Source organism: Sturnus vulgaris, chromosome 14, assembly GCF_052056855.1.
Source record: "Sturnus vulgaris isolate bStuVul1 chromosome 14, bStuVul1.hap1, whole genome shotgun sequence".
NCBI classification, from domain to species: Eukaryota; Metazoa; Chordata; class Aves; order Passeriformes; family Sturnidae; genus Sturnus; species Sturnus vulgaris.
The window spans coordinates 624,074-651,955 of NC_142256.1; the positions used below are offsets into that span (position 1 = coordinate 624,074).

The window sequence follows — 27,882 nt, forward strand, 5'->3', positions numbered from 1 at the left end:
CCTCAGTAGTCACCAAGAGTCCTGCTGTGTTCTGTGGGTTCAATGCATCGTGTTTGCACCTTTCTTCCAGTCTTGGAGACCTTGTAGCTCTCCCAGCTTGTCACTGTAAGTATTTTTGCCTGTGGGTAGTTGCCTGCAGAACAGCAGTATAAGAAGCCAATGCAAAAACAGGGTTACTGCCCAGCTGGGTTTCTGACCAGAGTCCTGGTTTGCCTTCAGTCCCTGCTGGTTGATGAATACCTGTGTGCCACCAGTGATGGGCCCACGTGTGGAAGCACAGCGGGGAAGGCTGCTGCCCTACGACATGTGTCCTTTGTGGTGGAGCTGGTGTGTGAGGAAGGAGGGCTGGGGCACAGGGAGATGGTGAGTGCACACTGCCTTCTCCTGAGCTGTCTCAGCTCGTGTGCTATTATTTCCCCTTCACAGCTGTGGTAAGAGCAGCAGCCAGAGGCCTGACTTTGAATGGGTGGGCTGTAGGAGCTGTGGCAGTACCATTGCTGCAGTGTGACTTGGTGTTGTCTGTGGGCTAAGACACACCATTCCTCCCACCATGCAGCTTGGGAATGGCTCAGCTGTTACAAAAGCAGTCCTGGCTTCACCTGGAAGCACTTCTTTGTGCTACAGGCTTTGCAAGAAACTCGGTTACTGCTTTGAGCATGTGGCTGCATCCTCCCCTCAGTAATCCCCAGTACAGTCACAGTGTCCCAGCACCCATGTGCAGGAGATCCTGCAAGGTTCCTGCAGAGGTGAGGAAGTCTGGACTCTGGCAGTTCTTCCAGACACAGAGCAATAGGGAGGAATATCTTGGCCTAAGCACATGAAGGATGCAGGGGCCACCAGGACAGGGATGCAAGCGTTGAAAGTGCCAGACTTGTGGCATGCTGTGTGTGATTGCCTGCAGTCTCTCCTGGCCTTGCCAGCATCTCTGCTTGTTTCTGGTCAGGGTTGAGAGAGCAGAGAGCCCTTCATCTTACTGGTGTGGCTGGTATTTGTCTGCGAGCTGGAGTGTGTGGCAGCTGCCCCCCAGCCCCTGCAAGGCCTGCCCTTAGTGCAGATGTAGAGATGAGGTAAAAGGGAGCCAACCTCACATCACCTGGGACAGGCAGCCCCTCACAGCCAGCCAGAGTCATGCTGTCACTGCCTTGTCCCTTTCCTGGCTAGCACCAGGGGGTGGTGGGAGGTGAGGATGCTGGCAGCAGGCTGGGAGTTGGCCCCAGGCTGTCCAGCACTGCAGGTGTGCTGCCAGCTTCAGGAGCAGTGAGCCCTGTGGGAAACTGGCTGCTGTGGTTCGTCCCAGCCCTGCAGGGGATAGAACTGCTGTTGCAGGGAAACTGGCAAACTGGCTGGCAGGCAGCTAGGCTGTTATGGTTAACCAATGCTACCCCTGACAGCGAGCAGTACACCCAGCTCCCTGATCCCTGCCCAGCCCTCACTGGGGCTAAGTGATAGTATAGCAGTCACTCCCAGCACTGTCTAGTCAAGCCTGGTGGCAGCTGTCCCAGTACCAGTCATCCTTGCACTGGTGTTACTGTTCCAGCACCAGTACTGACTCAGCTACTACCCAGCACCAGTTGTCCTGGCATTTTACTGCCCAGGCCCATTTTACTTGGCCCAGTACAAGCTAGCCTAGTCCTAGTGGAGGGAAAGCACCAGCAACATGGATCAGGAAATAATTGGTCCTGGTTCCTGCCTTGCTCACTGAGCGACTGCTTGGGAGTGTGAGCAAAATACTTCTTCAGCTGCAGAAGCAGCACCCACACCTTTGCCACCTGTAACCAGGTACCAGCCAGCTCCTTCCTTTGACACACTCCATTCCTCCTTGCTGGAATGCCACAGCCGCTTGACGAACTTCCCTCTTTTCCTATCAAACACACAGTGCTGCAGCAGTTGCTTATCTGAGCATGACAAGAGAACATAGCTGAACTGAACAGGATAGGTGTAGCCTCAGTGACCAGCTGCTGGCCATGGACCAGAGATGTCAGTGCGTGATGTTTGGTTTCCTGGCACTTGGGCCATCTAAGGGCTGTGGTCAGCTATGCATTGCTGTCCTGCCTTCACAGCAACCATGCAAGTTTGGATCTACTTCCCAACAGCTGGCAGAAATAAAGCACACATCCATGTCAAACATAATATATTTATAGCAAAAATAGGCTTTTTCTGTAGCTTCCATACACAAGGTTTTCTCCCCGTATATTTACGCAGTAAACAGGTCGACTGAAGCAGCGTGCGCTGGCTGACTTGACAGCTGCCCTTGCTTCAGGCTCCCACTTACAATGGGTGGCTTCATTCCCCTTTTGTGGCTGCTCTCTAGAGCCTGCACCTCTCTGCCCTTGTACCTCTCCAGCCAGGGGTTGTGGCACAGGCAGGGAGCAGTCCAGGGACATGAGGGGAATGGTGGTGTAGCCCCCCCCAGCCAAGAGGGCAAGGCTGGCGGACAGACTGCCTCTGTTCAAATGGGGCAGTCCCAGGAGTGCCCCCCAACCCACATTCAAGGAGAAGCTTCCTGTAGCTTACCTGTGCTGACCACAGGCTCCTCCACCATGCTGTTAAGCAAGTGACTGGGCACAGGACCTCAGGCCTTTTATGGTGGTAAGAAGATACAAATCACACTAACTCAAACACATTAACAAGCCTCCCTTTTTCCTCCTGCCTCTCTGCTTATGGAAAGCAGAGGGGAGGGGCTTAGGACTGCCAAAGTCCCCAGCAGAAACCTCCAGTGCCTGAACACTGTCAAAGACCTCATCCCACTGTTGGAGAAAGCAAAGCACAAGGATGCTCTGCCAGCAAGAGCTTCACAGTTTGGAGTTTGCTGGGTCATCTCTTGTCCATCCCAGAAGGGTTTGGCACATAGACCTAAAGAACATAACACATAAGCAGCAAGTGCATCCCCTTGCTGTCCTGGGGAAGGGCCCTTGCTAGGGCCAGCACTTCTTGCTACCTAACCCTGCAACTCAGAACATTGCAACACTCCCACACACTGCCCGCACTGTTCCCAAGTGAGAGACACCATCGCAATGAGGACAGGTGCCCAAGGTTGGCTTTGCAAGCAGAGCAGCCACTGCAGCACAGGGAAGGAAGCCAGTTCTCCCTTCTGCCCTCCCTGTGCCACCCAGGCTCCCACAGCACCCAGACAAGGAGCATCCCTCTAATCTGGCCCCAGTCCCCTCCCACTTCCCTCTCCCCCATGTTTTTGGCAGTCCTCCTTGGACTCGTTCAAGTCTCCAGCATCTCAGCAGCACAGATTTGCCTCACAGTTTGGTAATTGCACGTAACAGGGCCACTCAGTGACCCCCACAAGGCGGGGGGGAACCAACAAAAAGGAACAATACAGTCAAGTAAACTAAATCAAGAAATCCCTCAGCATCCGTCCCTGCATGACGGGTCCCACATGAGTTCAGGGAGATAGAAGGCTGCCCCACCCTGCCCGCAGCGCAGCTCCCACCATCTAGGAGATCATGTATTGGGTGATGGCCTGCAACGCGTACAGCAGCTCTGCCTGCATCCGGGCTTCCAGGATGAGCAGGTTCACGTGGACCTGGGGGAACAGCAGGAGAAGCTTTAGGCAGCCAGTGTGCTGTGCTCAGCAGTACAAGCAACTATCCACCTGAGTGAGTCTTTTGTCATCAAAATGCCATCAATTTTTCCAGCTCAGGCGCTCCCCTTTGCCCCTCCTCCCAGTCCTGTAGGCTGTGGCTGCTTCCCAGAGCTGTGTGCCAGGGAGTCCCCTGCATACTTGGCACCAGCATTCCAGGCTGGCAGCAGCACAGTCCCTGACACCCACAGCAGCCGCTCCTGTGAGTTACAGCTTGACAAAGGGCTTGCCAGGAAGCACTCACCACTAGGGTAATGACCTTGGAAATGCCTGTGCTGCCGGTGCCCCAGTCTCATCACAGTGGGCAGCCCCATGCCACCCTAAGCCCAACTCCTTACAAACAGCCAGTTTTCATTCCCCCCCACATGCCTCAGACTGGTTTGGTGGCTGAAAGATCTCCCATACACCCCCCAAAGCACGCCAGTGTGCAGCCCCTGCCCACTCCCACCCCCACTGGAGCCAGAGCCAGGGGCCAGCTATCCCACCTTTTCACTGTGCTTGAACTGCTTCCAGAACCTGTCAAACATTTCTGAGTTTGTCTTCTCTGGGTAGCAGGTTACAGTTTTAATGTAAACTTTAAGCATTCGCTCCAGGAGCTGATTCACTTCTGCATAGTCATAATCATCGTACCTGTGGGGAGTACAGTGGCGAGTCACAGCCAGCACCTTGCCTGTGGTCTGCCTGGGACATGGCACAACCACAGGGCAGGGGGGCACATGGCAACAGCTAACAGGCACTGAAACCCCATCCCCAAAGCCCCTGCCCTGGCCAGAGCAGTTCAGTATCTCTTCCCTGCCTGTCTCAACATCCAGACAGGTGATTCACCTCTCTCCCTTCTCCATGCTCATCTGCATGACAGATTGAGAGCCCTACTCTCCTCCCACCTGGGTCAGCTGAGTTTTCTCCCCTGGACTGTGAGGTTTGTTTCCTTACCTAATGCCAAACATGCAGTGGATGTAGTTCCAGATGCCCCGCTTGAAAACAGAGGGTTCACAGCCCTGCCGCTTGGCCATGGCACTGCTTTGCAGACCATCCACCATCCTAAACTTCTCATCCAGGAGATGCCCAATGTCAGAGTAGAGCCGGTTGACCAGTGAGAAGCCATGGTCTTCCCAGGAGTAATCCTGTTGAGCACAGCAAGAGGATTTTGCAATTGCAAAGAGGGGCTTGGAGCATGTTCCCAGGAAGAAGGGCTAGAGACCTCAGGAAGCAGAAGAAATCAGTGAATATGCTCTGGAGGTGGCTGTGCCCAAACCACAACATCCCTTATGAAGCAGCTTTTGAATGATTTTGACCCTAGCCTCCATGAGGGCCATGTGAAAAAAATCAACCCTTGGGGACAGAAGTCACCTCCCTCTTCCCAACCCTAATGGGGTAGGGCCAGTCTGCATGGGCAACTCTGCCACTATTTGCTGCCCATGAGGAACGGGGAGGAGAGGGGAGCGGAGCAGGAGTCTTACCTGGACTCTGAATACCTGCGTCTGATTCTCATCGCGCCGGGCGAAGTCTTGGTATCCAAAGTCAGGGTCCTGCATGTAGCATGCAAGGTTGGTGGCACCAGTGACTTCCCCATCAGTATCTGCAAGAGAGGAGAGCCCTGCAGACAGGTCAGAGCAGTGCTCAGCTGCCCTGTTCTCAGCCACATCAGGCATTGAAAGCCAGCCCTTGCCCTGCCCCACATGCATCCCATGAGCCCCTCTGAACCACACATCATGGAAAATGTAAGGTATAGAGGAGCAACAAACACTCAGGTGTGCCGTATGAACTCCCACCCTGTACTCCCACCTCTGCTCCCTGCCTCTCACCTTCCTCTCGGTCCTGCTGCAGCAGCCTCATCTCGTCCCTGCCCTCAGTCTCCACATGGATCCGCTGCATTCGTTCCCGGAGGGAATCCAGCTCCATGCAGGAGTCCAGGGACTGCACAGACACAGGCTTGGGGGTGAGGGCAGTGGTCCCAGTGGCATCCCCCCCATCCCCTGCACACCCACCCTCAAGGGCTCACCCGCTTGCGGTTGATACGCAGCAGCTCCTGGCTGTAGCTGTTGCTGGCAGTGGCCTCGCAGAAGCACTGGTTCCCGAGTGACAGTGGCTTCAGTGAGCCTCGGCCCCCCAGCCCCTCATCCTGCTCGCAGCCACAGCCGAAGACAAAGCTGGCAAGCGCATGGCAGTGTGCCAGGAGGACGACGGCATGCACCAGCTCCGCCAGTGACCAGCTCCACTCGCTAATCTTCAGCAGCTTCTGCAGAACATGGACAGACCAGCAATGTGACACAGGCAGGAAGGCAGGGTGCTGGCAGCCCCGGGGACACTGCTGTCCCCACTGCCATCCTGGTCCCTGGCTGATAGCCCTTTCCAGTACCTCAATGTGCTCCTTGGTGATGAGCCATGGCCGGTGAGCCAAGATCTTGTTGATCTCGTTGAGGTTGCGGAGTTTGGGGGGGATGAATTCGAGGCCGCGCAGCCACTGGGGGTCACCCCCTGCCCGCAGGAACTGCAGCACGTGCAGGTTCACCAGGTACCGGCACTGGTGCCGCGCCGCTGCCTGCAAGAGCAGCACATCAGCATCCGTGCACTGCCTCAGCAGGACAGGCATCCCACACCCACCTCTCACTCAGCCTCCAGGAGGCCATGATTTTGGCCCCTGATGAGAAGCCCATAGCACAGGCTATCTGCTGGAGGTTAAGAAGAGCCTCGCAGGGCTGAGCAGAGCCCCTGTTCCCTCTGGCAAACTCCCAGCAGGGCTCACCATGATGGCGATGTAGTGCCGGCAGTCAAAGGGCAGGGGGCCATCCATGTGCATCAGGTAGTGCTGCGTCTTGAGGAAGCTGTCAAGGTACTGTGGGTGGTAGCCCATCTGCTGGGTCACTGCCTCCAGCCGCCCTCGGCTTGCCAGCACCTTCACAAAAAGGAACTGGGGGCACTCGGGGTCACTGCTGGACATCTTCACTACCTGCAGGAAACACGCTCTGCTTAGCTCTTACCAGAGCAGCCTCGGCTGCAGCAGCACACCCCAGCCAAGCCCAGGCTCTGCAAGGGGCAGAGATCCCTCTCGCAGCTTGGTGCTGCCAGAGGGACACTAATAGCTAACAGGCAGAGCACTGCTCAGTGCCACAGGTAGTGGGAGGACAATAGCAAGACACACAGGTTGGTCTCTGGGAGAAGGCTCTGCGTGGTGAGTGGAAGCAGAGAGCAAACCAGGAATGATGCTTCTTGTAGTGGTGCAAGGCTGGATCAGGAGAAACATGACACAAAATTCATTCCAGAATGGAGCAGCCCATCTGCCTTACCACCAGCACAGAGCCCTCCTGCACAGTACCAAGATGAGAGAGCTGTGGAAATAGCAGAGGGGCTCCCAAGCTCCTGCCCTGGCAAGCCAAGAGGGAAACCATGTCTTGGTACCTTCCATGTGATCAGGAGCACACAGAAGAGCTCCCCACATGTTTCCCAACCAGACAGCATGGGAGTGGGTCCTGTACAGAGCACAGATGTTTCTGAATGTGCCCACCAGAGAAAACACAGATGGGCAACTCGGCAAGGGTGGCCCAGACACCCCCAGCAATGCCCACACCAGCCTTGCACCAGGGCCCCAGTCCATCACAGCTCCAGCCCCTCCTGAGAGGGTAGTGGAAACAGAGGGCAGGAATGTTGGAAAGATGCCCAGGCAGCTGCCGTGCTCCAACAACCGTGTTGCCACAATTCCCACCCAACAGCATGGTCTGCACTTGCAGCTTGCCCACCTCGAGGTACGGGTACAGCAGGTGCTAACCCTTGTCACACAGAAAGCCACAGCTCCTGCTTGCAAGTGGGAGCCCAGGCAGTATCCTTGGATGCAAAGGATGCATTTCTTCTCCCGGGCTTGAACTGAAATCTCTCTTGGGAAATTCTGGCCCTGCTGACACCACTGTCTTGTTCCTTCCACATGTCTCTCCAGTGCAGTCACCCAAAGGCTGGTGACTGGAGCATGGCAACAATGGTGGTACAGGAGAAAACCAGGAGCACCTCTGCAAACCACCAAAGCTACAGAGTGCATGGCAAAGCACCCAGGGTTGAGGGGCAGACAGAGCTGTGTGGGGTGAGCTGCGTGGCAGCACAAAGCAGTTGCACCCACACAGGCAGTGCAGGAAGCAGCCCAGGCTATTTTCTACCATGCTGCACTTCTGATGGAAACACCATCGCTCAAGTGTCAAGAGATTTACTCGATGACATTTGGAGTTTCCTCTTCACTTCCTCTGGTAAAAGGGGTCGACAAAACCCCAAAACTCAATTTAAAATGGAAAGAGATGAAAAACACCAGATTCTCTGATCGACAGGAGAAGATGAAAGCCAGAAGTGACCTGCAAAAGCCCCCTACAAAGTCTCTCTGCCTGGGGAAATGAGATGCTATGAAGACACCCGAGGGTCTACAGCCACTAGTATTCTGCTCCTGGAGGGCTGAGGTGGAGGAGCTATGGGCCCTTCTACTCCCCCCAGGGAAAGGTGGTCCCCAGTAAGGAGCTGAGCAAACAGCGCATAGCTCAGCCTCTGGTGCTGCCAGCTCTCCTCACTCTGCTTGTCCAGGTGATGATGGAGCAAGCAAGCAGGCAGATATGTCTTGGTACGAGATGAGGAAGGAAGGGGGGATGAAGGTGTGGAAGAGCCACCTCCTTGGCTGTCAGCCAGGCTAAACTGCCCACTCCCAAAGGCACCAGCTCAGCCCAGGGTGTCTCCTACCAGCACCACCTGCCACATTCCCTCAGTTCTGCCTCTCCAGCCTCTCGCATTGGCCCCAGTGCCACCTTCCTCATCTTCCTTGGCCACTGCCCTCCTCCTCCCCTGCACCCACTCGCATTCCTGGGCTGTGGGAGCATCGCCTTCCTTCCCAGGGGAATCTTCCTGAGTCCGAGCCCCCAGAACTCTAACGGGAACCTCAATTGCGTACCGACCACTAACCTCATCCCCTCTCCGCCCGGCGGAGCTGCCGGGGGAACGGAGCCCCGGCGCTCCCGGCCGGCAGCCATGAACAAATAAAGAAGGCAGGAGGTTGAAGGAGCCCGGACAGCGCCGGGATGAGCGGGACAGGGGTCAGCGGATCCCTCCGCGCTCCCCTCCCGGCCAGGGCTCATCCCTTCGCCCGGTGAGACCGCGGCTCCATCGGTACCGGTTGCTTCTCTGGTAACATTCACTGGAGACGGTGCCGCGGCAGCACCTCTCGCCCGGCCCTTGTGCCTGGGTATTCGAGAGGACGGGGAAGTACGAGCACCCGCGGCAGGGGCCCCTACGGCGGTGCGGGCGGCCGGTACCCGGGCCGGTACCCGGGGTCCCATTGTGCGGGCGGCGGCGGCGGCAGCGCCCCCGGTGAACGGCGCAGGAAGTGCAGGCGGAGAGAGAAAAACAAGTTTGATTGGCAGTGATGGAGCCACGGCGCCTCCCGCATCCCGCACAAAGGGGACGGGGACGGCACCGCCGCACCGGCACCGGGAGCAGGACCAGGAGCAGGACTAGGACCAAGACAAGCCGCTGGGCGCGGCATCGTGACATCATAGTCTCGCCGGCCCCGCGCACCACCGGGAATGCCCCGAGAATGTCCCGGCCTGCTGATGCTGCAGCCGTGCCGGCCCGGTGGCGGCGAGCAGGGCGAAGCCCGGTGCTCCTGTACGGGCTCCGGTGGTGGCGGCGGGGTGGGTCCTACCTGCCCCGGCAGCCGCTGGCATCGGCTTCCTCGGGGGTGCTCCACGCTCTGGGGACACACGATCATGGTGAGCCCGTGCCGTGCCGAGCCGAGCCGAGCCGTGCCGTGCCGTGCCGTGTCGAGTGCAGTCCCGGTGCCCGGCGCCGGTGCCCCCGCCCGGTGCGGCCGCCGGCAGCGCACAGCCGGCACCGCGGCAGGCACGGGGGGCGGGCCCGCCTGCGCCAATCGCCGCCGCCAGGGGGCGGCCGCCGCCGCACCACGTGGGCAGGGCTGGAAAGTTACCGGTGCCGGGCGTGCAGGCCCCGCCCCCGCCCGGAGTGGGCGGGGCTCGGGCTGCCCCGCCGCTGGGGGGCGCTGCCGCCTCTCCTGGGCACCGCGGGACGCGGAGGGGAACAAGGCCGGGGACCCTTATCGGGCCCGCTGTGCCAGGGTCCTGCTGTCCCAGAACCCGGCTGTGCCAGGGCCCACCTGTGCCAGGGCCTCACTGTCCCAGGGCCTGGCTATCCCAGCACCCAGATGTGCCAGAGTCCCGATGTCCCAGGGCCCACCTGTCCCAGGCTCTGGTTGTCCCAGGGCCTGGCTGTTCCAGGGCCCAGCTGAGGGTCCCACTCTTCTCCCAAGCAAACACTGACAGGATGGGGTAGTGTGGTCTTATGTCCTTCTGCCAGGGGAGGTTCAGGTTGGACATCAGGAGGAATTTCTTCCCAGAAAGAGTGATCAGACAGTGGATTAAACTGCCCAAGCAGGTGGTGGAGTCACTGTCCCTGGAGGTCTTTAAGGAAAGAATGGAGCTGGCACTCAGTACTGTGGTCTGGTTGACATGGTGGCGTTCGGACAGAGGTTGGACTCTATGATCTCCAATGTCTTCTCCAACATAATTGAATCTGGGATTCTGTAAGAGCAGCTGCAGAGGGCTGTAGTCAGTGTTGGTTAGAAAGGTCTGGTCATCTGCAGGGACAGCAGCAGTGGCTAGGGGCTTTGGGTAGCCCCAGAAGTGGTTGGAGAGCCCAGAGGAGAGCCCACTGCCTAGTGAGGTCATAGCACGTTGCCCAAGTGCGCAGGGAGCCCTGTGAGACAGCCAGGGGAGGACTCATCCATGTGTTTAATGTTGATTGATGAACATGCTGCCACTGTGACAGCAGGGCTGGGACAGTAGGACTGGCCCCTATCTCACTATGTGTGAGAGGTCAGAGGTGTTCAGGGATTGGGGCTCCACTGGTGCTTTCCCCAGACCCCGCAGGATGAGCCTGGGCAAACCCCCGGTGGACAGATCTTTACTGCCACTGGAAATGAAGGACACAGGCAAAGGAGAAGTGAGGCCTTGGGGAACTGCCAGGATGACACAGTGGCTCACAGTCTGAGCCAGCACAGGCTGGACACAGGAACAACCACGAAACCATGGATGAAATGCAAAGAGGAAATTTATTTTCATTACTTCACCGACTGGAGGATTCCCCCAAGCAGCACCCAGGCAGAGGCACATAAGCAAGAATACAGGCACTGTGGATCTTGGTTCACCCTAGAGGATCACTGAACCTGCTGTTTTTGCCTGTTTATCAAGGAGTTCTGCAGTTGTGGTTTACCACTGTGATTTGATCTTTCCCACAGCAGGCCAGGAATCTAAAGCATGTTAAATAAGGTGCCACTAAGTCTATCACAGGCCTGTATTATCTAAACACAGAATTCTACTTAATGAACACACAAAGCTAAACAAAGAGTATGGTATATGTGTTTTTCTACATCAGCTGCAAGGCACTTGAGCATTTTACAATGTTTCTTGCCTATTTTTCCTTATTTTTCCACACTTGACCCCCCTGGGACTCCTCATTCTGTGTCCCCATCAGTTGGCCAGTGGCCCCTGCCTGTTCAGCTGCAGCTGCCCACTCATCAGGACGCGTTCCTGGGTGTGCTTGTGGGCACCTCGGAACAGGGAGGGGGACATGCAGGAAGCAAAACCAGGACATTTGGCAGAGGCATGGCAGGGAGTAGGGCCTGAGAAGCAGTAAGGTTTGGGCAGCAAAGCTGTGGAGAATGAGGGATGCAGGGGTGCAGGAGTGTGTCACACTCTCCCATAGCTGTTCTGGTAGGGGCTATGCTCACTACCAGGGGGCGACTGGAGGCACAGGCATTGGAGGTGGTGCATGGTTGCTGCTGTCCCAGAGGGGCTCATGGCTGTCCTTGGGTGGCAGCTCAGTCACATAGCAGATGTTCTCGCTGTAGTTTGGCTTGAAGCTCTCCACAACATCTTTGGGGACTCCAGCCCATTCCTCCAGGGAGCAGAGCAGGGTGAGAGGAGCCGCCACCCAACCCAGCCCCAACCTCACACAGCAGGGGTGAACCCAGGGCAGGGCTGCCTACACCACCTTACCTGGAAATTGCCATTGTGAGTGATGAATAGCTCATCAAAATTCTTGCTGGGGTTGGGAATTCGGGGCATCAGGATGACCCATACCCTGTGCAGGAGACGTGTGTTAGAGGGGAAGAGCCCCAGTGCTGCTGCCCCCAATCAGCTCCCCACACTCACCTTTCCATGCGCACCAGCAGGATGACAAGGACCAGCAGGAGCAGGCAGGAGGCAATGGGGACCAAGACCGTGCGGATCCCAAACCAGTACAGCTGTTCCTCCGCCGTGCCTGGAAAGAGCTGGGGTGACACCGATCCCCAGACAGCACACCACCATGGCAGTGGGGTGGGCCTGCAGGCGGCCTTTCATGGATGGCCATGGCATTGCTCACGGCAGGGCTCAGCTGGGAACAGAGGATGGAGAAGGGGCCTGTCCCCATGCCCTACCATCCTATCACCATAACTAGCTGCTGACCATGTCCTGGCCCAGCAATGCCCTCCAGTGCTAAGAAACACCTGGCAAAAGTCAGCAGGTCCCACTGGTGGTGGTGTTTTGCTTCCAGAAGTACAAAGGATGCTGCTGCTGGCACCGTACATGCCCAGATAGGTCATGCCCCTACAGCTGCTGCCTCAGGCCATTCTCTACTTTCTTGGCCATCTCTCACCTGCTGAGCCCTGCCATGCTCCAGTCCATCCTATCCCATTGCAGCCCTCAGAACATACCCTTGCTGGTAGAGTTGCTGCCCCAGATGACAGGGATGCTCCACTCACTCCAGAACTGGGTTCTGCCACAGTATTTGTTGATCTTGCTGCGCACATAGAAGGTGTAGGACTTCTCATAGTCCACACTGGGTAAGGAGAAGACGTCTCCATTCACTGAGAGCTCCTGCAGAGACATGGACATGAGCCCTGTGCTGCTGGCTGGGACCACCTTGAAGGCTGGTGCACAGCTCACCCCCAGGCACAGCCACAAGGGTGCCGTGCCCAGGGCTCTCACCGTCCAGCTGGTGTCCTTGTTGCTCTTGTACTTGACAGCGTGCTCCAGACACTTGTCTCTGGGGTATGGGGAGGCCCAGGTCAGCTGCAGCTGATTGTTACTCATGTTGCGGATGGTCAGGTTGACAGGTGCCGCTGGTTTCACTGCAAGGGACAGGTAATGCCCAGTGAGGGCTGGCCCCATGCATGGCCCAGTGGCCCTGCTGCCATCTGGGAGCTCACAGGAGAGCTCTGAGAACTCATAGCCCTGCAGAGGAGAGGGGGGTCCCTCCACCACTCTGTACCCAGGTCCTGCAGCTCCATGCGCTTGCTGGGGATCTCCAGGGTCTTGCCGGCAACACTGGCATTGATGAGAACATGGAAAGGCTGGAACTGGATGAGCTCGTTCTGCTCGAAGTAGCAGCCGACCCTGACACCCTGGTCCTGCAGGTAGCGCTTGCACTCCACCTCCTTGTCAGACGCGTTCCTGTACCTGTGCCACAGGGGGTTACCAGGACTTCCCAAGGCCTCACATGCCCCAGCCCTTGCCAGGACCCCTCTCTCCAGCACATCCCATCCTGCTTGACCTGGAGACAGAGCCTGCCCCACCCTGGGCTTGGGGAGGAGGAGCAGCCTGATGCCAAGACCAGCAATGCTGGCAGCAGCCCCCCTGCACAGGGACCCACTGCTGGACACTGCTGTAGGACTGGCCATGGGGCAGGGGGACCTACCAGTAGAAGAGGGAGTAGTTGACTGTGGGCATCTCTCTGCTCCCCCACATGCAGATCATGTACTCCTCGTTGAAGAGGACACACTCCACCCCTGCAAGCAACAGACACTGCTGGGCACGGAAGCGGTGGGTGGCTGTGCCAGGGCCCAGGGGTACACTGGAGAGACATGGCACATGCTAGATCCCTGCATATCCCTATGAGCCTCCCTCCGTGTGAATCAAACTCATCAGCCAGCACTGCAGGCGCAAGAGAAAGCCAGAGTCGACCTTTCCTGGGTTGTAATGTAACACAATGGAGCAAACAGGCTGTTTCTACATGTTGGAGATGGAGGACAGCTTCCCACCAGCTCAGGAGGTCCAGGGATACAGAGGGGCTTTTTCCACAGAAAGCTGTTGTTTTACTGGCAGCCAGAAAAAGAGTAGATTTTTTCTCAGAAAACAGTGGCTGGGATGAGAGTGCCAGTGGAAAGAAAAGCCTCTGTGTCCTGTCCCCTTTCTGTGCACAGCATTACTGAGGTGACCAGGAAGGAAAAGGCAGCTGGTGCAGATCCACTGACCATCCTGGCCAGCAGCCACATGTAGCGCAGACCAATAGGATCTGCCACTAGAGTGATGGGGCAGGAGTGCTGCAGGACTAGTAGCCAGGGGGCTGGTGGGATCACAAATGCTCCAGCACTGTAGTGGGCCCAAGGACACCCCCCAACAGGGCTCCCTGGTATAGCCTGACACTCCTGACAGCCCCACTGCAAGGGGCCTTATATGTTCCACAGGTCCTGGGACATCAGGGGTTGCAGGGTCCCCGGTGCCACAACAGTGCGCCAGCCCTCACAGCCCCACATCCTGTCCTCGCCCGCCATCACTGGGAGCTCCATTCCCGTGGAAAGGGGCCCGTGGCCTTCCCATGTGCTCCCTTACCTGGGTGGCTGTGGGCAGCAGCAGGGTAGGGACCTGGCCCACAGAGGAAGAGGAGGACAGCTATGAGGAAAGTGCCAGGAGCTGCCATGGGGGCTGCTGACCAGGGACGCGTGCGAACAGCCTCGCCCAGGGCTGCCGGCTTCCGCACCACACTGCTTCCTGCCCCACGTCACTGCCTGCACGGGGGGCCCTCCCTATGTGGCCCCATGGGCCACCTTATGGGGACCATGGCTCACTCCAGTGGGGCCCCACAGCTCGTCCTAATGGAACTCCATGGCTCCTCCCACTAGGATACCACAGCTAACCCACTGGGACCCCACAGTGCATTCCACTGGCACCCCACGGCTTGTTCCACCCGGACTGCATCACCCTTCTTGTCTGTTCCCATACCTCACACCTCTTGGACCCCGCAATTAATCCTGCCGTGTTCCCATGGCTCGTGCTGTAGAGATCACCGCCACTGCGCTGCTCCAGGAGCATGGCTGGAATGGGGATCCCAACGGCCAGCCCACCTGGATCCCTGGGAGCATCACTGGGGGCACTGAGGCAGTCGGGGGGAGCGACTGCAGGGAGAAAGTCATAGTGGGGCTTTGTGTGTGTAACAGTATGGCCGGTGTTCGCGGTGGCTGTTGCCGGTGCGATGATGGCCGCACCAGGGGTGTTGTTGGCCGGGGTCCTGGGGGTGCCCCGGTATCGGGGGCGGGGGGCGAGTGGGGTGGCGGGTGTGTCACGTGATCCTGTCCGGACACGCCACCGGCGCGGCGCCTCCGCTGGGGGGCGCGCGCTCGCCCCTCGGTCTGTCCCGTCCCTCTTCTGCACTTTTCGTCTTCGCTCGGCGCGGGCTCGGGCCTTCCCGTCTCTCAGCTCTTTTTGTCCTCGCTCGTCCCTGCTTCGGGGACGCTCGGCTCTCTCCGGCTACTGTCGGATCTTTCCGGCTATGCTCGGTGCTCTTCGTCTTTCCTCGGTGCAGTCACAGCAGTACTCGGGCCCCTCCGTCAATTTTCGTCACTCTTCGGCAACACTCGGTGCTCTCCGGCCACGCTCGGTGCTCTCCGTGCTCCTTCGCCCCGGCTTCGGCGGCGCCCATCTGCCCCGGCCCAGCGCGCAACGCGCAGGCGCGGGCGGCCCCAGCGGCCCTTGTTGTGGCCCGGCCGCCCCCGCCCGGCCGGCCCGCCATGGCGGCCTTCGGCGTCCTCAGCTACGAGCACCGCCCGCTCAAGCGCCCGCGCCTCGGCCCGCCCGATGTGTACCCGCAGGACCCCAAGCAGAAGGAGGTGTGGGGACCGGGCGTGTTGGGAGGACCTGGGGTGCAGGACCGCTGTGTCCGGGCCGGACCTGAGGAAGCGCCGGGTTAGCGGCGCTAGGGCCGGGAACTGGGCGAGCGGGCTCCGTCCCGCCGGGTCCCCCGGGGTTGAGGGGCGCTGGCCAGGCCGGAGGAGCCGCGGTCCCCGTATCCCAGCACTACCCTGGGCGGTGCCTGATAGCGAGGGCTGGGGGAGGTCGAGGGAGTAGCCGGGCCTCTTGTTGTTCAGCCCCCGCTGTGGGGACAGAGGCTTCGGCGGTGGGCGCGGAGGGGCCGTGCCGGGCCCTGCTGACCGTCCTTCCCCCGCAGGATGAGCTGACTGCGCTGAATGTCAAGCAAGGCTTCAATAACCAGCCGGCGGTCTCTGGGGACGAGCACGGCAGTGCCAAAAATGTCAATTTCAACCCGGCGAAGGTGAGAGACATCCCGACGGTCGAGGAGTGGGTTTGGCAGGGCAGGCTGCTGGATCCTTGACAGTCTTGGGTCTCGTTCCCTCCCTGTGTCGAGAACTAGGAGATTTTTCCCTTTTGTATGGCTGGTTTTAAGACTTGATCCTCTGTTTCAGTAGAATCCAAGTTCTCCTTTCGTTTAGGACTGTCCCACCTCTAAGAGAGCGGGTTCTTGTTTGTCTCAGTGCGTCTTAGGGGCAGGTCTGTGTCTGCAGTTTTCGTTAAGCCAATATCTAGGACTCCTAAAATTGTGCAATTAGAGCACAAGGCTATGATAGTAGGAGAAGGAAGCTCCTTATTGGTTTGGTTACATTATGGCCATGGTAAAAGGAAAGTAACGATTTCTTGAAACATCTGGAAGTTTAAAAATGGGAGTTATGTAATAGGCTTCAGCTCCATTTTTCCAGTCTCTGAAAACAAGATGTTGACTTCCTGGCAAAACAACTAGTAATGACTTGGTTTGGAAGGCAATCAATAAGCACAGGATATTTATTTTCCTTGGCTGACTTCTGTCTGAGAAGCCTTCTGTCTGGTTTGACAAGTATTTTTAAAGGGTTGTGTCCATCTCAACTTGAGTCCGTGTTTGACTATTGTATGAGTTATCTAGACACATGTATCTCTGCAAGTATAACAAAGGAGTTATTGGCAGTTATTTTGTGTTTCAAAAGTTGATACTGATGAGACTTCTGATAGGAATGGTAAATGGTATTTTAAGCACACTGATCAGGTCTTTGAGCTCTGAAATGTAATTGATCTTTTTTTTTTTTTCCCTCCTCCAGATCAGCTCAAATTTTAGCAGCATTATTGCAGAAAAGCTGCGGTGCAACACCCTGCCTGACACGGGGAGACGGAAACCCCAGGTCAATCAGAAGGATAACTTTTGGCTGGTGACAGCACGTTCTCAGAGTGCCATAAACAACTGGTTCACAGATCTGTCTGGAACTAAGCCCCTCACTCATCTTGCTAAGAAGGTATGTTACAGGAGAGGCAGCCTGACAGGGCAGAGAATTTAATCTGTGCTTGTTTCTGGAGGTTTTCTTAAGGTCTTTATTGTTGGGAGAAGTTTCTTATCTATGCATCTTGTGAAGCTTTCGGCTTGAAGAATGGATGTAGGATTTGTAGTGCCCTGACTGTAGTCATCTACACGTTGAGAACTGGTCTCTTTTCTGTTATTTATAAGTCCATTCAGCTTTGCCTTTTGGCTTGTAGGACACAACTGATTTATTTTAAGTTTTTGTTGTTTTTCAGAAGAGCTGCCACTGTTGCCTTTGATCTGTTGTTTAGATTAGGACATTTCTGTTGTAGAGGGTTTCTCAAGTTCTTAAAAGTCACAGTGGGAATTACTGAAAATAATCATCTAAATTGCTTCCCAGACTTCTGTTGCAGTGAGGTGTTTCTGCTTTTCAAGGGAGGAGGGTATGTGTGCTATCACTTGGTCTTGGCCAGGCTTCAGTATTTCTATGCCCTGGAGTCTAGGGATAGATACTTCCTTTATAGCTGTGAATTCTGTAGAGTATGAAAGAAGGGTTTCACTCTGGCATTTTATCAGGCCTGATAGCAAGGGAGATAGCTCTCTCTCAGGGGAGGCCTACAAACAAGGTACTTGTGAATCTGGTATGTACTGTGGAAAAAACATAAATCCCAGTTGCAAAATGGTCTGAGTCATTCCTGGGGGGAAATAAAGTAATCGGATGTTCCCAGAATCTGACTCTTTATAAACTTAGTCGTTCTTTGCATTTTGGCTGTCAGTTTCCTGAGGTCATGGTGAAAGCTTGAACCTTTCAAGGTTTTCTCCAGTTTTCCTGCAATGAGCTCCATCCATTTTCATTAACTTAGATGTGAAAGAGTGACTGTCAGTAGCCAAGTAGTCTGACTTTGAGGCATCTGAGAGTGATCGGGAAGAATGTGGGAAACATAGCAGGTAAATGAACATCAGTATTTCAGGGACTTGAAGATACCTGCAAAATGAGCCTGTTTTTTGTGATTTTTTTTCATTCCTCTGTGAAAACACACATACTTTTGCTCTCCAGAGCGTTGTGTGGGAATGAGTCCCATAGCTGTACTTTTCCCTGTGATATGTTATTGCTTCCTGGTTTATAGCCCTGCAGTCTGATTTCACTGGTATCCGCTCATGTTGTATCTTGGATTTTGAATCTTGGATAAATTAATTCCTTCCTACTATGTACTGAGTTCCCTGCTTCTCCCCGTCTTCTGTTGAGTATTCATGATATTGTGAGATTTCTGTAACCACACAGTTTTGTATACAAAGTGAAGAGTTTTGTCTTCACTTTGTATGGCAGATACTCTGTTACTGACTCAGTCCTTAGTCTGTATCTTTCATAGCTCTTTATGTGCTCTCTGGAGCACAAAATGTGTGCAGGACTCAGGGCATGGATTACAGTGACGCAATTACATTTTATGTCTTCTTTCAATTTGTTTTGTTTCTGTTTATACTGAAATGCAGCTCTGGTATTGTTGCTTTCTGACCACAGGTGAATTTTGGCAGCAGGCTTTTTTGAGGTAGAAGTAGTGTGTTGCACTGTACCCTTTTTACCTTTTTCACACCTGTAGCAGGTATAGCTGCTTAAGCTGCTTCAGTTCTTATTCTAAATGCTTGGTTCACTTTTCCCTCTCCATTTCATTATAGGTCCCCATCTTTAGCAAGAAAGAAGAGGTCTTTGGTTACTTGGCAAAATACACTGTTCCAGTAATGAGAGCAGCGTGGCTTATCAAAATGACTTGTGCCTATTATGCTGCCATCACTGAAACAAAGGTGAAAAAGCGTCATGTCATTGATCCTTTCATTGGTAAGCATTATGTGTGCAGCACTGAGTTTGTCCATCACAGCTGTTTCCTTCTAAGCCTGCTCTTGATTAGTAAGAGGTGGCCTGGAAATCCATATGAAGTTGTTTCCTGCTGATAAGTCCTTGGGTTCTGATGTAGGTGTCTGAACAACAGGCCCACCTGTGAAAGTACACTGAAAAATAAGTCTTAACAGCCGTAAACATTTTCTGGGAGCCTTACTTTTCTTTCTCCCTATTAAGTTCTACTGAGCTCCTTTGCTGCCTAACCTGTTTTTTTCTTACCTTACAAAGACTGTAAAATTGCAATTTAGTGGTGACTGATTAGCTACTTCCCAAGTGTGTATGTACATTTCCCAGAGAATTTTGGTATGTTACTCCCTGTCTGTGTTTTCAATTTCATTAAGTGTTATTGGATCCAGCATCCTTTGCATCCTGGCCTGCTCCAGATTGCTGTGGTCTAGAAGAGTTCCCCTAACTGTGTTCTGTTTTGTTTTGGTTTTTTTTTGGCTTTCCACCTATGCACCATCCTGGTTCTTTCCTGCTCTTCTTTGCCACGGTGCTCACTGCTAATCTGTTTTCTCCAGAATGGACACAGATCATCACCAAGTACCTGTCAGAGCAGCTGCAGAAAATTGCAGAGTTCTACAGACAGCTCCCAGGGCAAGGCTGTGGTTCACCATCGGGACCAATGCCTCAAGAGGTGGAACAGGCTTTGAAGCAGTGGGACTACAATGAAAAACTAGCTATGTTCATGTTCCAGGTGAGGGACTGGTAAGGGCTGCTGGGTCGGTGTGGGCAGAGGATGGCAAGGGGAGTTGATGCCAAGTGATGTATTTCTGCATCTTTCTGGTCTTTCTGTGAATCGACCACTAGGACTAGATGCAGTTTAGAGCTCAGTAATAGGACAGGGTTAGCACAGAACTGTGAAAGCTTCCAGAGTTATTTCCGTTGTTGGAGTGCAAGTTGCTGCTGCTCTGCCTTACCTTAGTGGAGGTTACTTCAGCTTTCATCCATTTCCTCTGCTTTTATCTGTGCAGGATGGCATGCTGGACCGGCATGAATTCCTGACATGGGTTCTCGAGTGCTTTGAGAAGATACGGTCAGGAGAAGATGAATTTTTGAAAATGCTCCTTCCTTTGCTGCTGCGGGTGAGAAATACACTCTCAGCTTGCTTTAGGAGAGTGCTGACTTCTGCTTTGGCCATCCCCTTCCTATTGCCTAAGGGGATAATGAGTTGTGTTGCACCAAGAACAGCAGGGAATGTCCCTGTGAGCATCCTTCTTAGCTCATGCAAGGATGTCTTTTTAGTCCTGCTCTTTTTTGCTTTTAATTCTCCTTTACCCTTTTTCCCTGCACTGGATTTGGTAATCCCTGCCTGTGCCACAGCTGTGATAGTTCTATTGGTTGTGCACCAGTAAATGGAAACTACTTTTTTCTTTCTTTCTCTTGCAACAGATTCTGGGCAAACCTTTGAAGCTCTGTGAAGGCTGGATGTGGGTACATTTTTATACATTAAGTCATTGCCAGAGAGCATTTCAAAGGTTTTTCTGATGTTTAGTAGCCAATGGGTGATCCATGATGCTAAGGAGCTCTCTGTAAAAAGGAATTGCCTCTTCAAGGCAGTGTCACACAGTGTAGTACTTCGGGAAGGTCAGGGTTTTTTCTTGTGTTCCTTGTGACAACGATGTTTGCCCCTCCTTCCATCTTCCCTGCAGTACTCTGGAGAGTTTGTGCAGTCTGCGTACCTGTCCAGACGTTTGGCCTACTTCTGCACCCGCAGGCTTGCTATGCAGCTGGATGGTGCTGGTGGGCACCCACCACACATCCTGTCTACCCAGACAGGGAATGCTCTTCCTTCAACTCCTACCCCTCAGCCAGCTGCAGGGAATCCTCCTCCCAGCCCTTTCAGCGACCTATTGCTGTGCCCCCAGCACCGGCCAGTGGTGTATGGACTCAGCTGCATCCTTCAGGTAGGTTTAAGTGGCATCACAGAAAAAAGGACATCATAGAAAAACCATTGCAGTCTGAGTCAGCAGCTTCTTAAGTACAGAAATATCAAACCATGATTATCTTTGCTGATGTGTTACAGAGCTTTTGTCAGACGTTAGTGCTGCAGCAGTGCCCTTGACTGACTTGCATAAGAAAAATGGGTTGGAATAGAGCTTTTTACTCTACTCACAGGTGCCTCACGTGGCTGGGAAAGCTTTACAGAAGAAGGGATGAGAAAGAAAGAAAGGGTTATTTCCCATTGTGTATATCAATAGCAGGTTGTCATCTAGGAAAGGAAATTATGCTGGCTTTGTATTTTTGTCTTAAAAAGCAAGTATTTCCTCATCAGAAGAAAAATTCCCACAGAACAAAAAAGAAACAAAAACAGAAAACCAAACAAACAAAAAAACAAAAACTCAAACAAAACAAACAAAAATCAAAACAACCAAAACCAAAAGAAACCGCAACCAAACAGCACACTCAAGAAACAGCCCCTCCCTCTTTATGGAAGGAGTGGCAGCAGGCTGTGAAAAGGAACTACTCTAAACTCATAATCTTTATAGGTAGGATTGAGTAAACATTACATTGCAATAAAAGGGCAAGTTTGCCAAAGCCCTACTGATAAATGTTTGAAAAACAGGTGCTGTTGTGACACTGGGATTCAGTCCTTACTGTCCTTGTGTCAGAGAGAGACAAGTTCTGTTCAGTGTGTGCATTCATTCATGATTGATGGTGTTTTTCTCCTCCAAGAGGACAGTGACTTAGGTGAGATGGGTCCATGCAGAAGGAGTGGAGATTGTTTCTTCCAGGGGAGAAGAGACTTGGTAAAGCAGAGAAGGTTCCAGAGAGTGCAGGATGGAGGAGGAGTTGGAGAGGAAGAGAGCACAAAGCTTGGGAACCTGCTGCTCAGAAGAGAAACTTGAGATGAAGGAGAGCCCTGGCAGGATCAAGAAGCAGCCAGCCAGCTCTCAGAGAGAAAAAGAGAAAAATTCCTGTAGTACAGTTGGCTAGAAGTAAGGATCTTTGTAGAAGCAAGGGTTAGAGAGCAATGCAGGGTTATAAATAAACCTTTTGCATTCTTGTTAAGTCCTGTTTCCTTTCTGTTGAAGAAGTTTAGAGGGGTTTTATTTTCTGTGTGATAAAACATGTCTTTAATATAAAAATCTTGTATTTGGGGAGCTTACTTTAAGGGAAATAGATGGGCATATGCACCTCAAAGGTTTGGCTGATTTAGAGTTTGGACACAAACTGCTTAAAAAGTTGATATTGGTTAATGGTGGTCTGATCTCTAGGATTCTCAGTGGAAACAGGTGCGTTTCTAAGAATTTCCATAATTAACCTTTGCTGAAATGTTCTCAAGATAAGCAGATTCTTTGGTTTGAGTGTCTAAAACAGCTTTGTGAGGTAAAAACTGTAGGGGAATAGAATAGGAATTGTTTAGTGAAGTTTTGTCCGTGTTTATTTGAGTGTTCAAGATCATAAAAGAATGAGAATGCATATAGCATGGTATTGTTACTATAATAATCAGACTTGTGATTATCAAACAAAATGGTTTAATTAATTTGGGTCTGTTACCTCCTACTTCTTATCAGACTTTACACTCGATGAGAGTTGTAAGTCACTAATGTAAATGCTGCTTTTGGACCATGAGGGTTGGATTCTGTGTTGGAGGTGTGAGTTTGTGTAATCCAAAGGGTCCTTCAGAGCTTAGAACAAAAAAAAAACTAAAACCCCACCCACATAGTAAATATGCTCTATAGAGGATAATGGGTGCCTGGGCAATAGGATAAAGTAGTAATTATTTCTGTAGAAATGTAACTTAATTGTTTTACTGTTAATTTGCTCAGCAATACTGACTTTTCTATATGTTGCAGAGTATAATTTTGTGTTGCCCAAGTGCCCTTGTGTGGCATTATTCCTTGACTGATAGCAGGATAAAGACTGGCTCTCCATTGGACCATCTGCCTATAGCCCCATCCAACTTGCCCATGCCAGGAGGGAATTCAGCCTTCACACAGCAGGTGAGCAGCCTTCAGAAAAGGGAGCTCTTGTAATTTGGGGTAACAGCTGTAGCTTAGCTCTTTCAGAATTTTCTTCTCATGTTGTGTGATAAGCAGATCTGGAGGTGCTGTGTCACTTCCTAGGAATTAAGTTCTCTCATTCTGTTATAAGCCAGACAGTGATGTCCTTGGAAGATGGGCAAAATCTAACCTTAAGCAGAATTGCTGTCAATCTCTTTGTTTTCTAATAATTTTGTTCACAGGACTTCTAAGGCATCCTTTTGTATGTTTACACAAGTCCATTGTTTCTAGGTTCGGGCAAAGCTGCGTGAAATTGAGCAGCAGATAAAGGAACGTGGCCAGGCTGTGGAGGTTCGCTGGTCATTTGACAAGTGCCAAGAAACCACAGCAGGTAACTTGCTGTTCGTTAAAGTTTCTCTCCCCCTGATCCATGTGCTACTATGACAAAACTATTTGGCTATTCTTTTTTGGTTTTTTCCTATTTACTACTGTTTGTATTTATTGTCAGCAGTAAGACATGGCTTCTTTTCTTTCCAGAGTAAAAATCTTAGAGTCCATTTCTCCATGTAGGGAAAGTTTCTGCTAATGGAAGCTGGAAATACTTGCTAGGGAAATATGCTCTTGTCTGTGTGCCATGTTCTGATGCTTTCCCCTAGAATCTGCTGTTGGCCACAGTGAGAGTCAGGGTATTAAGCTGGGTGGACCCCTGCCTGACTCGTACAGCTTTCCTTGAGCAATGAGTCCAAGCAATGAACTCACAGAAACTTTTCATAGAATTGTAGAATGGTCTGGGTTGGAAGGGACCTTAAAAATCAAGTGGTCTCAGTTCCCCTGCCATGGGCAGGGACACCTTCCCCTAGATCTGGTTGCTCAGTACCAATCCAGCCTGGTCTTGAACACTTCCAGGAATGGAGCATCCACAACCTCTCTGGGCAACCTGTCCTACTGCTTCATCACTCTCACAGGGAAGAATTTCTTCTTAATATCTAGTCTGAGTCTTACCTATTTCAGTTTAAAACCTTTTCTCCTGCCCTTGTAAAAGGTTTCTCTCAAGATTTCATGTAAGCCTTCCTTACTATGATTGGTGACAGGTCACCCTAGAGCCTTTTCTTCAGGCAGAGCAATCTCAACTCTTCCAGCCTTTCCTTCTAGGAGAGGTGTTCCATCCCTCTAATCAACTTGGTGACCTCTCTGGTCTCGCTCCAACAGGTCCATGTCCTTCCTGTGCTGTGGCCCCAGAGCTGGAGGCAGCACTGGGGGTGGGGTCTGACCAGAGTGGAGTAGAGGGGCAGAATCCCCTCCCTCCCCTGCTGCCCACAGGGCTTTTGCTGCAGCCCAGGACACACTTGGCTTTCTGGGCTGTGAGTGCACATGGCTGGGTCATGTCCAGCCTCTCATCCCCCACATCCTCAAGTCCTTCTCTGCAGGGCTGCTCTCCATCTGCTCATCCCCCATTCTGGATCAATACTGGGGTTGCCCTGTCCCAGGTGCAGCACCTTGTACTTGGCCTTGTTGGGATTCCCATGGGTTACTGCTCAAGCTTGTCCTGGTCCTTCTGGATGTCATCCATCCTTCAGGATTGTCAACCAAACCACTCACCTTGATGTCATCTACAGACTTGCTGAGGGTGCACTTGATCTTTGTCTATGTCATCACTTGTCACTAATGTGCACTGGGACTCTGAGCCTTTGACCACTACCATCGGGACGTGACTGTCCAACCAGTTTCTCATATACTGAACAGTCCAGCATGCCTGGTGCTGTGTAAAGCTCTCTCATTGTCAGAAAAAAACAGTACTTTGGTGGCAACACCAGCCATGGAGCCATGAGTTAGTAGACTGGCCCCATCTATTTCTTCCAATGTCATTACCTGTAACTGGAAGAATGCAAGAGAAAATAACCTGTCTTCCAGAATCCCTTGCTAATGGTCAGTCTCAAGGTCCTGAAGTCCCTTTTGATTGTCTTTGAACTACACTTGCAACTTCATCCCCTTCTGTGTGGGGAACCAGTAATGGATAATAGTCTGAGGGCTATACAAGGCTAGGAAGTTTCATGATTTCATGTCCTTAACCTGGTCCCCAGGAATGCATCAGACTTCCCTTAGAGAAGGGTCCATCTAGAATTTGGATAAAGGGTCCAAACCCTCTGTTCCACTTAGAAGAGAATCACCTACAGCTACAACCTGTCTTTTTCTCCTTGTGGAACTGGTCTTGATATGAGGTGTGGGCCTTTCTGACCTTGACAATACATCCGGTGTTGCTCTAGAGTCTGTTGTAAAACAGCTGGTGCCAAATACACATTTCTCTTTTCTGTTCTCTTCTAGGTTTCACTATTGGCCGTGTCTTGCATACATTAGAAGTTCTGGACAGTCACAGCTTTGAAAGATCTGACTTCAGCAACTCTTTGGATTCCTTGTATAACAGGATATTTGGGCTGGGTCCGACCAAAGACAGTCATGAGGTGCTCTGGGACTTTGCTGCTGGGCCCTTGTCTTGGATGTGACTGTGTTCTTGTTTATATCCCACTGTTACCGTCCTGTGTCTGCAGAGAGCTGACTAGGTAGTGGCCCTTGGCCAAGAGGCATGATCTCCATTGAAAAGGATTCTGTGCAGCCTTTTTAGGGAGGTACTAAAATGAGAAAGGGGTGTTCTGTGCTCTAGAAAGTCCAACAAATACATGTAACCTGACAGAATTCACTGATAAAAGACGTCAGTTTGCATACGCGATTGGTTCTAAGGACTTGTTCTGTCAGTACTAGCCCGGTCACATTTTGGGCTGGCTGCTGATTCCTGGGAGCTCACAGTTGAGGTTCCTCTTAGCCTGGGAGGTAATGTATTTATAATGTGTAGGACCACAGTTCACCTACTACTACATTGGTTCCTAAAAGAGCTGCAGGACTGGCTGTTTGTATACTTTTGTATGAGGGTGTCAAGAAGTTGTGTTTTACTCAGTGCTGTGATTAGCACTCTATAGGTGTGCTGCTGCAAGAGAGATGATTTTCTGAAGCAGAGTCAGTCTGTCTGGAGATTTGTCAGGTGTTGTGGACCTCATGTTGCAAAATGGAATCAAAACAGGAGGGCTCTAGCTTGACATCTGTCCTCCCTATTAGGAGGAGGGGAACATAGCAGTTTTCAGGCTCTGTTCTATGGGGAGTAGACCCACTGTTATATCTGCTCCCCTCTTCTGCTTGGCTCAGGTTCTCACTGAGTGCTTATATTCCCCCAGATCTCCCCAGATGATGATGCAGTGGTGGCCTTGCTGTGCGAGTGGGCTGTCAGCTACAAACGCGCTGGGCGCCACAGGGCCATGGTCGTGGCCAAACTCCTGGAGAAGCGTCAAGCAGAGATCGAGGCTGAGGTAGCTCCTTATTCCTGGAAGGCTGGGAGCAGTAAAGGAGAGCAGAGGTTACCTAACTCCAATTACACTGACAGGCAAAGGCTGATCAGCACAGTGCCTCTTGTCACTGCTACTAATTATGGCAATTGCTCCATCTGACCCAATGTAGGTCCTAAATGAGCCTGTGGGATGGTGCATATCCCATTTCTTGGATATGTTTGAGGACAGCTGATTGCAGTGCAGAAGCACTGACATACTTGGAGACTGTGCAGTAGCTCACAGAAACTTGTGTCGTTGCTTGCTTGTAAGAGCAAGATAGAAAAATTCTCTTGATGACTTCTTTTTTGAGATATATGGATAGGAAATTTCTCTTCTGTGTCAGCAGTAGGTACTTTTTTCTGTTTCTGCAGAGATGTGGGGACTCTGAAGTCGTGGATGAGAAGGGCTCCATCTCCTCAGGCTCTCTGTCAGCAGCCAGCGCTCCTGTCTTTCAGGATGTCCTTATGCAGTTCCTTGACACTCAAGCTCCTATGCTAAGTACGTAAATAAGAACTTGTGGTCCCCCAGTTTCTAGCTTTCCCTCTCTTGCAAACTTTGAATTTGTGTGCAGTTGTCTTGTGTGTAGGTATTAGGTGTATCTAAATTCTCTATCTGGCTTCCTTGCAATTCAGAGCTTAACTTGGAGAGGGAGGAAAAGAAATTTGCAGATCCAGATGACAGAAAGATGATACAGAGGCACTTCTGCTAACAGCATTGGCCAAGAATAAATGAGTTTAATCAGGAATTACTTCAGGCTGAGAACTAAAGGGAGGTTTTTAACTGGTGACAGAGCTCTGGGTCTCATGGGAAGTTCTGCAGACAGGTTAAGGGGGATAGGATAACAGGTCTGAATGATGCAGGCAGCTGTTTGTACACCCAGGAATCGCACTTGCAGGCTAAAGTCCGATGTGTCTGGGCTGTAACACTGGAGAGCTTTTGACTTACTTAATTGCTAATTTTTGAAACTGGGCTTTCTGCTTTTAGTCCCTGCTGTAATCTCAGAACTATGTATCAGTCACAGTGTTGACATATCAGGAAAGGCTTTCCCTTGCCCTAGGTTAGGTAGCTGGTGTTGCTTATAGTGGTGCAGAACTACTCTGATAGTCCTGGTTGTCTGTCGTTTCAGCTGATCCTGGGAAGGAAAATGAGAAGGTGGAGTTCTTTAATCTGGTGCTGCTGTTCTGTGAGCTAATCCGACATGATGTCTTCTCCCACAATATCTACATGTGCACACTCATCTCCCGGGGTGATCTCGCCATGGATTCTCATGGGCCTCGCCCTCCCTCACCCTTTGATGACGCTGCCGAGGAACATGACAGGAAGGAGACAGAGGGAAGCAGTGGCATCAAGCTGGAGGTGAGAGCACGAGAGCCATGGCCCTCCTGTACATCTCTGTGTTGTGCTTGTCTGTTTTTACCAGCTTCGCAGCCTCCTTGCTGTTGCCTGCTGGAGGATGTACCACTGACCCCTGCTCTTCCTTCCCCTAATCTATTTCCTTAGCATTTCCATTTAAGGTTATGTTCTGAGTTACTGGAAAGGACCTGCAGATTGCAGAAGGATAGATAGGAAAATCTTGCATGGCTTGATACAGAGCAGTATATAATGAGGTGCTGTGTGAGGCCTGACCATAATATTTGAGGTATATCAGGCTCCAACTTGCCAGGCACCATTGATGTGGTGGCATATTGTTGTCACTGTCCAATATGGACATCAGTGCTA

The 27,882-nt window shown here is 52.4% G+C and overlaps 3 protein-coding genes across 6 annotated transcripts in view; 1 reads left to right on the forward strand and 2 right to left on the reverse strand.

Moving 5' to 3' along the window:
- Window positions 1–2,114: 2,114 nt before the first annotated feature.
- Window positions 2,115–9,472, reverse strand: LOC106853769 (sestrin-3-like). 2 transcript variants are annotated; one of them, XM_014877230.2, is made up of 9 exons: window positions 9,261–9,472; window positions 6,339–6,542; window positions 5,952–6,134; window positions 5,595–5,831; window positions 5,398–5,509; window positions 5,053–5,171; window positions 4,526–4,716; window positions 4,078–4,222; window positions 2,115–3,535 (listed from the first exon to the last, which is right to left on the reverse strand). In XM_014877230.2, exons 1-9 carry the CDS (start codon window positions 9,324–9,326, stop codon window positions 3,446–3,448), a joined length of 1,347 nt encoding a protein of 448 aa, XP_014732716.1. In that variant the 5' UTR covers window positions 9,327–9,472; the 3' UTR covers window positions 2,115–3,445. The 2 variants fall into 2 exon arrangements, with proteins under 2 accessions (XP_014732716.1, XP_014732715.1); XM_014877229.2 differs by having other exon boundaries at window positions 5,053–5,189; window positions 9,261–9,461.
- A 1,191-nt stretch (window positions 9,473–10,663) lies between these two features.
- Window positions 10,664–14,383, reverse strand: IL2RG (interleukin 2 receptor subunit gamma). The gene is given in 9 exon segments (XM_014877082.2): window positions 10,664–11,361; window positions 11,363–11,527; window positions 11,629–11,713; window positions 11,785–11,893; window positions 12,327–12,489; window positions 12,601–12,743; window positions 12,884–13,071; window positions 13,310–13,400; window positions 14,224–14,383. Coding segments are annotated over 9 exon segments (1,074 nt in total). The 5' UTR covers window positions 14,312–14,383; the 3' UTR covers window positions 10,664–11,319.
- Window positions 14,384–15,367: 984 nt separating this feature from the next.
- MED12 (mediator complex subunit 12) overlaps window positions 15,368–27,882 on the forward strand; it is a 35,790-nt gene continuing 23,275 nt past the window's right edge. For all 3 annotated transcript variants that reach the window (XM_088172924.1, XM_088172925.1, XM_088172926.1), the window contains exons 1-13: window positions 15,368–15,497; window positions 15,836–15,940; window positions 16,755–16,946; window positions 18,623–18,782; window positions 19,364–19,539; window positions 19,817–19,927; window positions 20,495–20,749; window positions 22,643–22,789; window positions 23,081–23,180; window positions 25,112–25,248; window positions 26,014–26,145; window positions 26,535–26,661; window positions 27,290–27,519. In XM_088172924.1, the coding sequence (XP_088029050.1) occupies window positions 15,399–15,497; window positions 15,836–15,940; window positions 16,755–16,946; window positions 18,623–18,782; window positions 19,364–19,539; window positions 19,817–19,927; window positions 20,495–20,749; window positions 22,643–22,789; window positions 23,081–23,180; window positions 25,112–25,248; window positions 26,014–26,145; window positions 26,535–26,661; window positions 27,290–27,519 (1,971 nt within the window). In that variant the 5' untranslated portion in view covers window positions 15,368–15,398. The remainder of the gene's footprint in view (window positions 15,498–15,835; window positions 15,941–16,754; window positions 16,947–18,622; window positions 18,783–19,363; window positions 19,540–19,816; window positions 19,928–20,494; window positions 20,750–22,642; window positions 22,790–23,080; window positions 23,181–25,111; window positions 25,249–26,013; window positions 26,146–26,534; window positions 26,662–27,289; window positions 27,520–27,882) is intronic.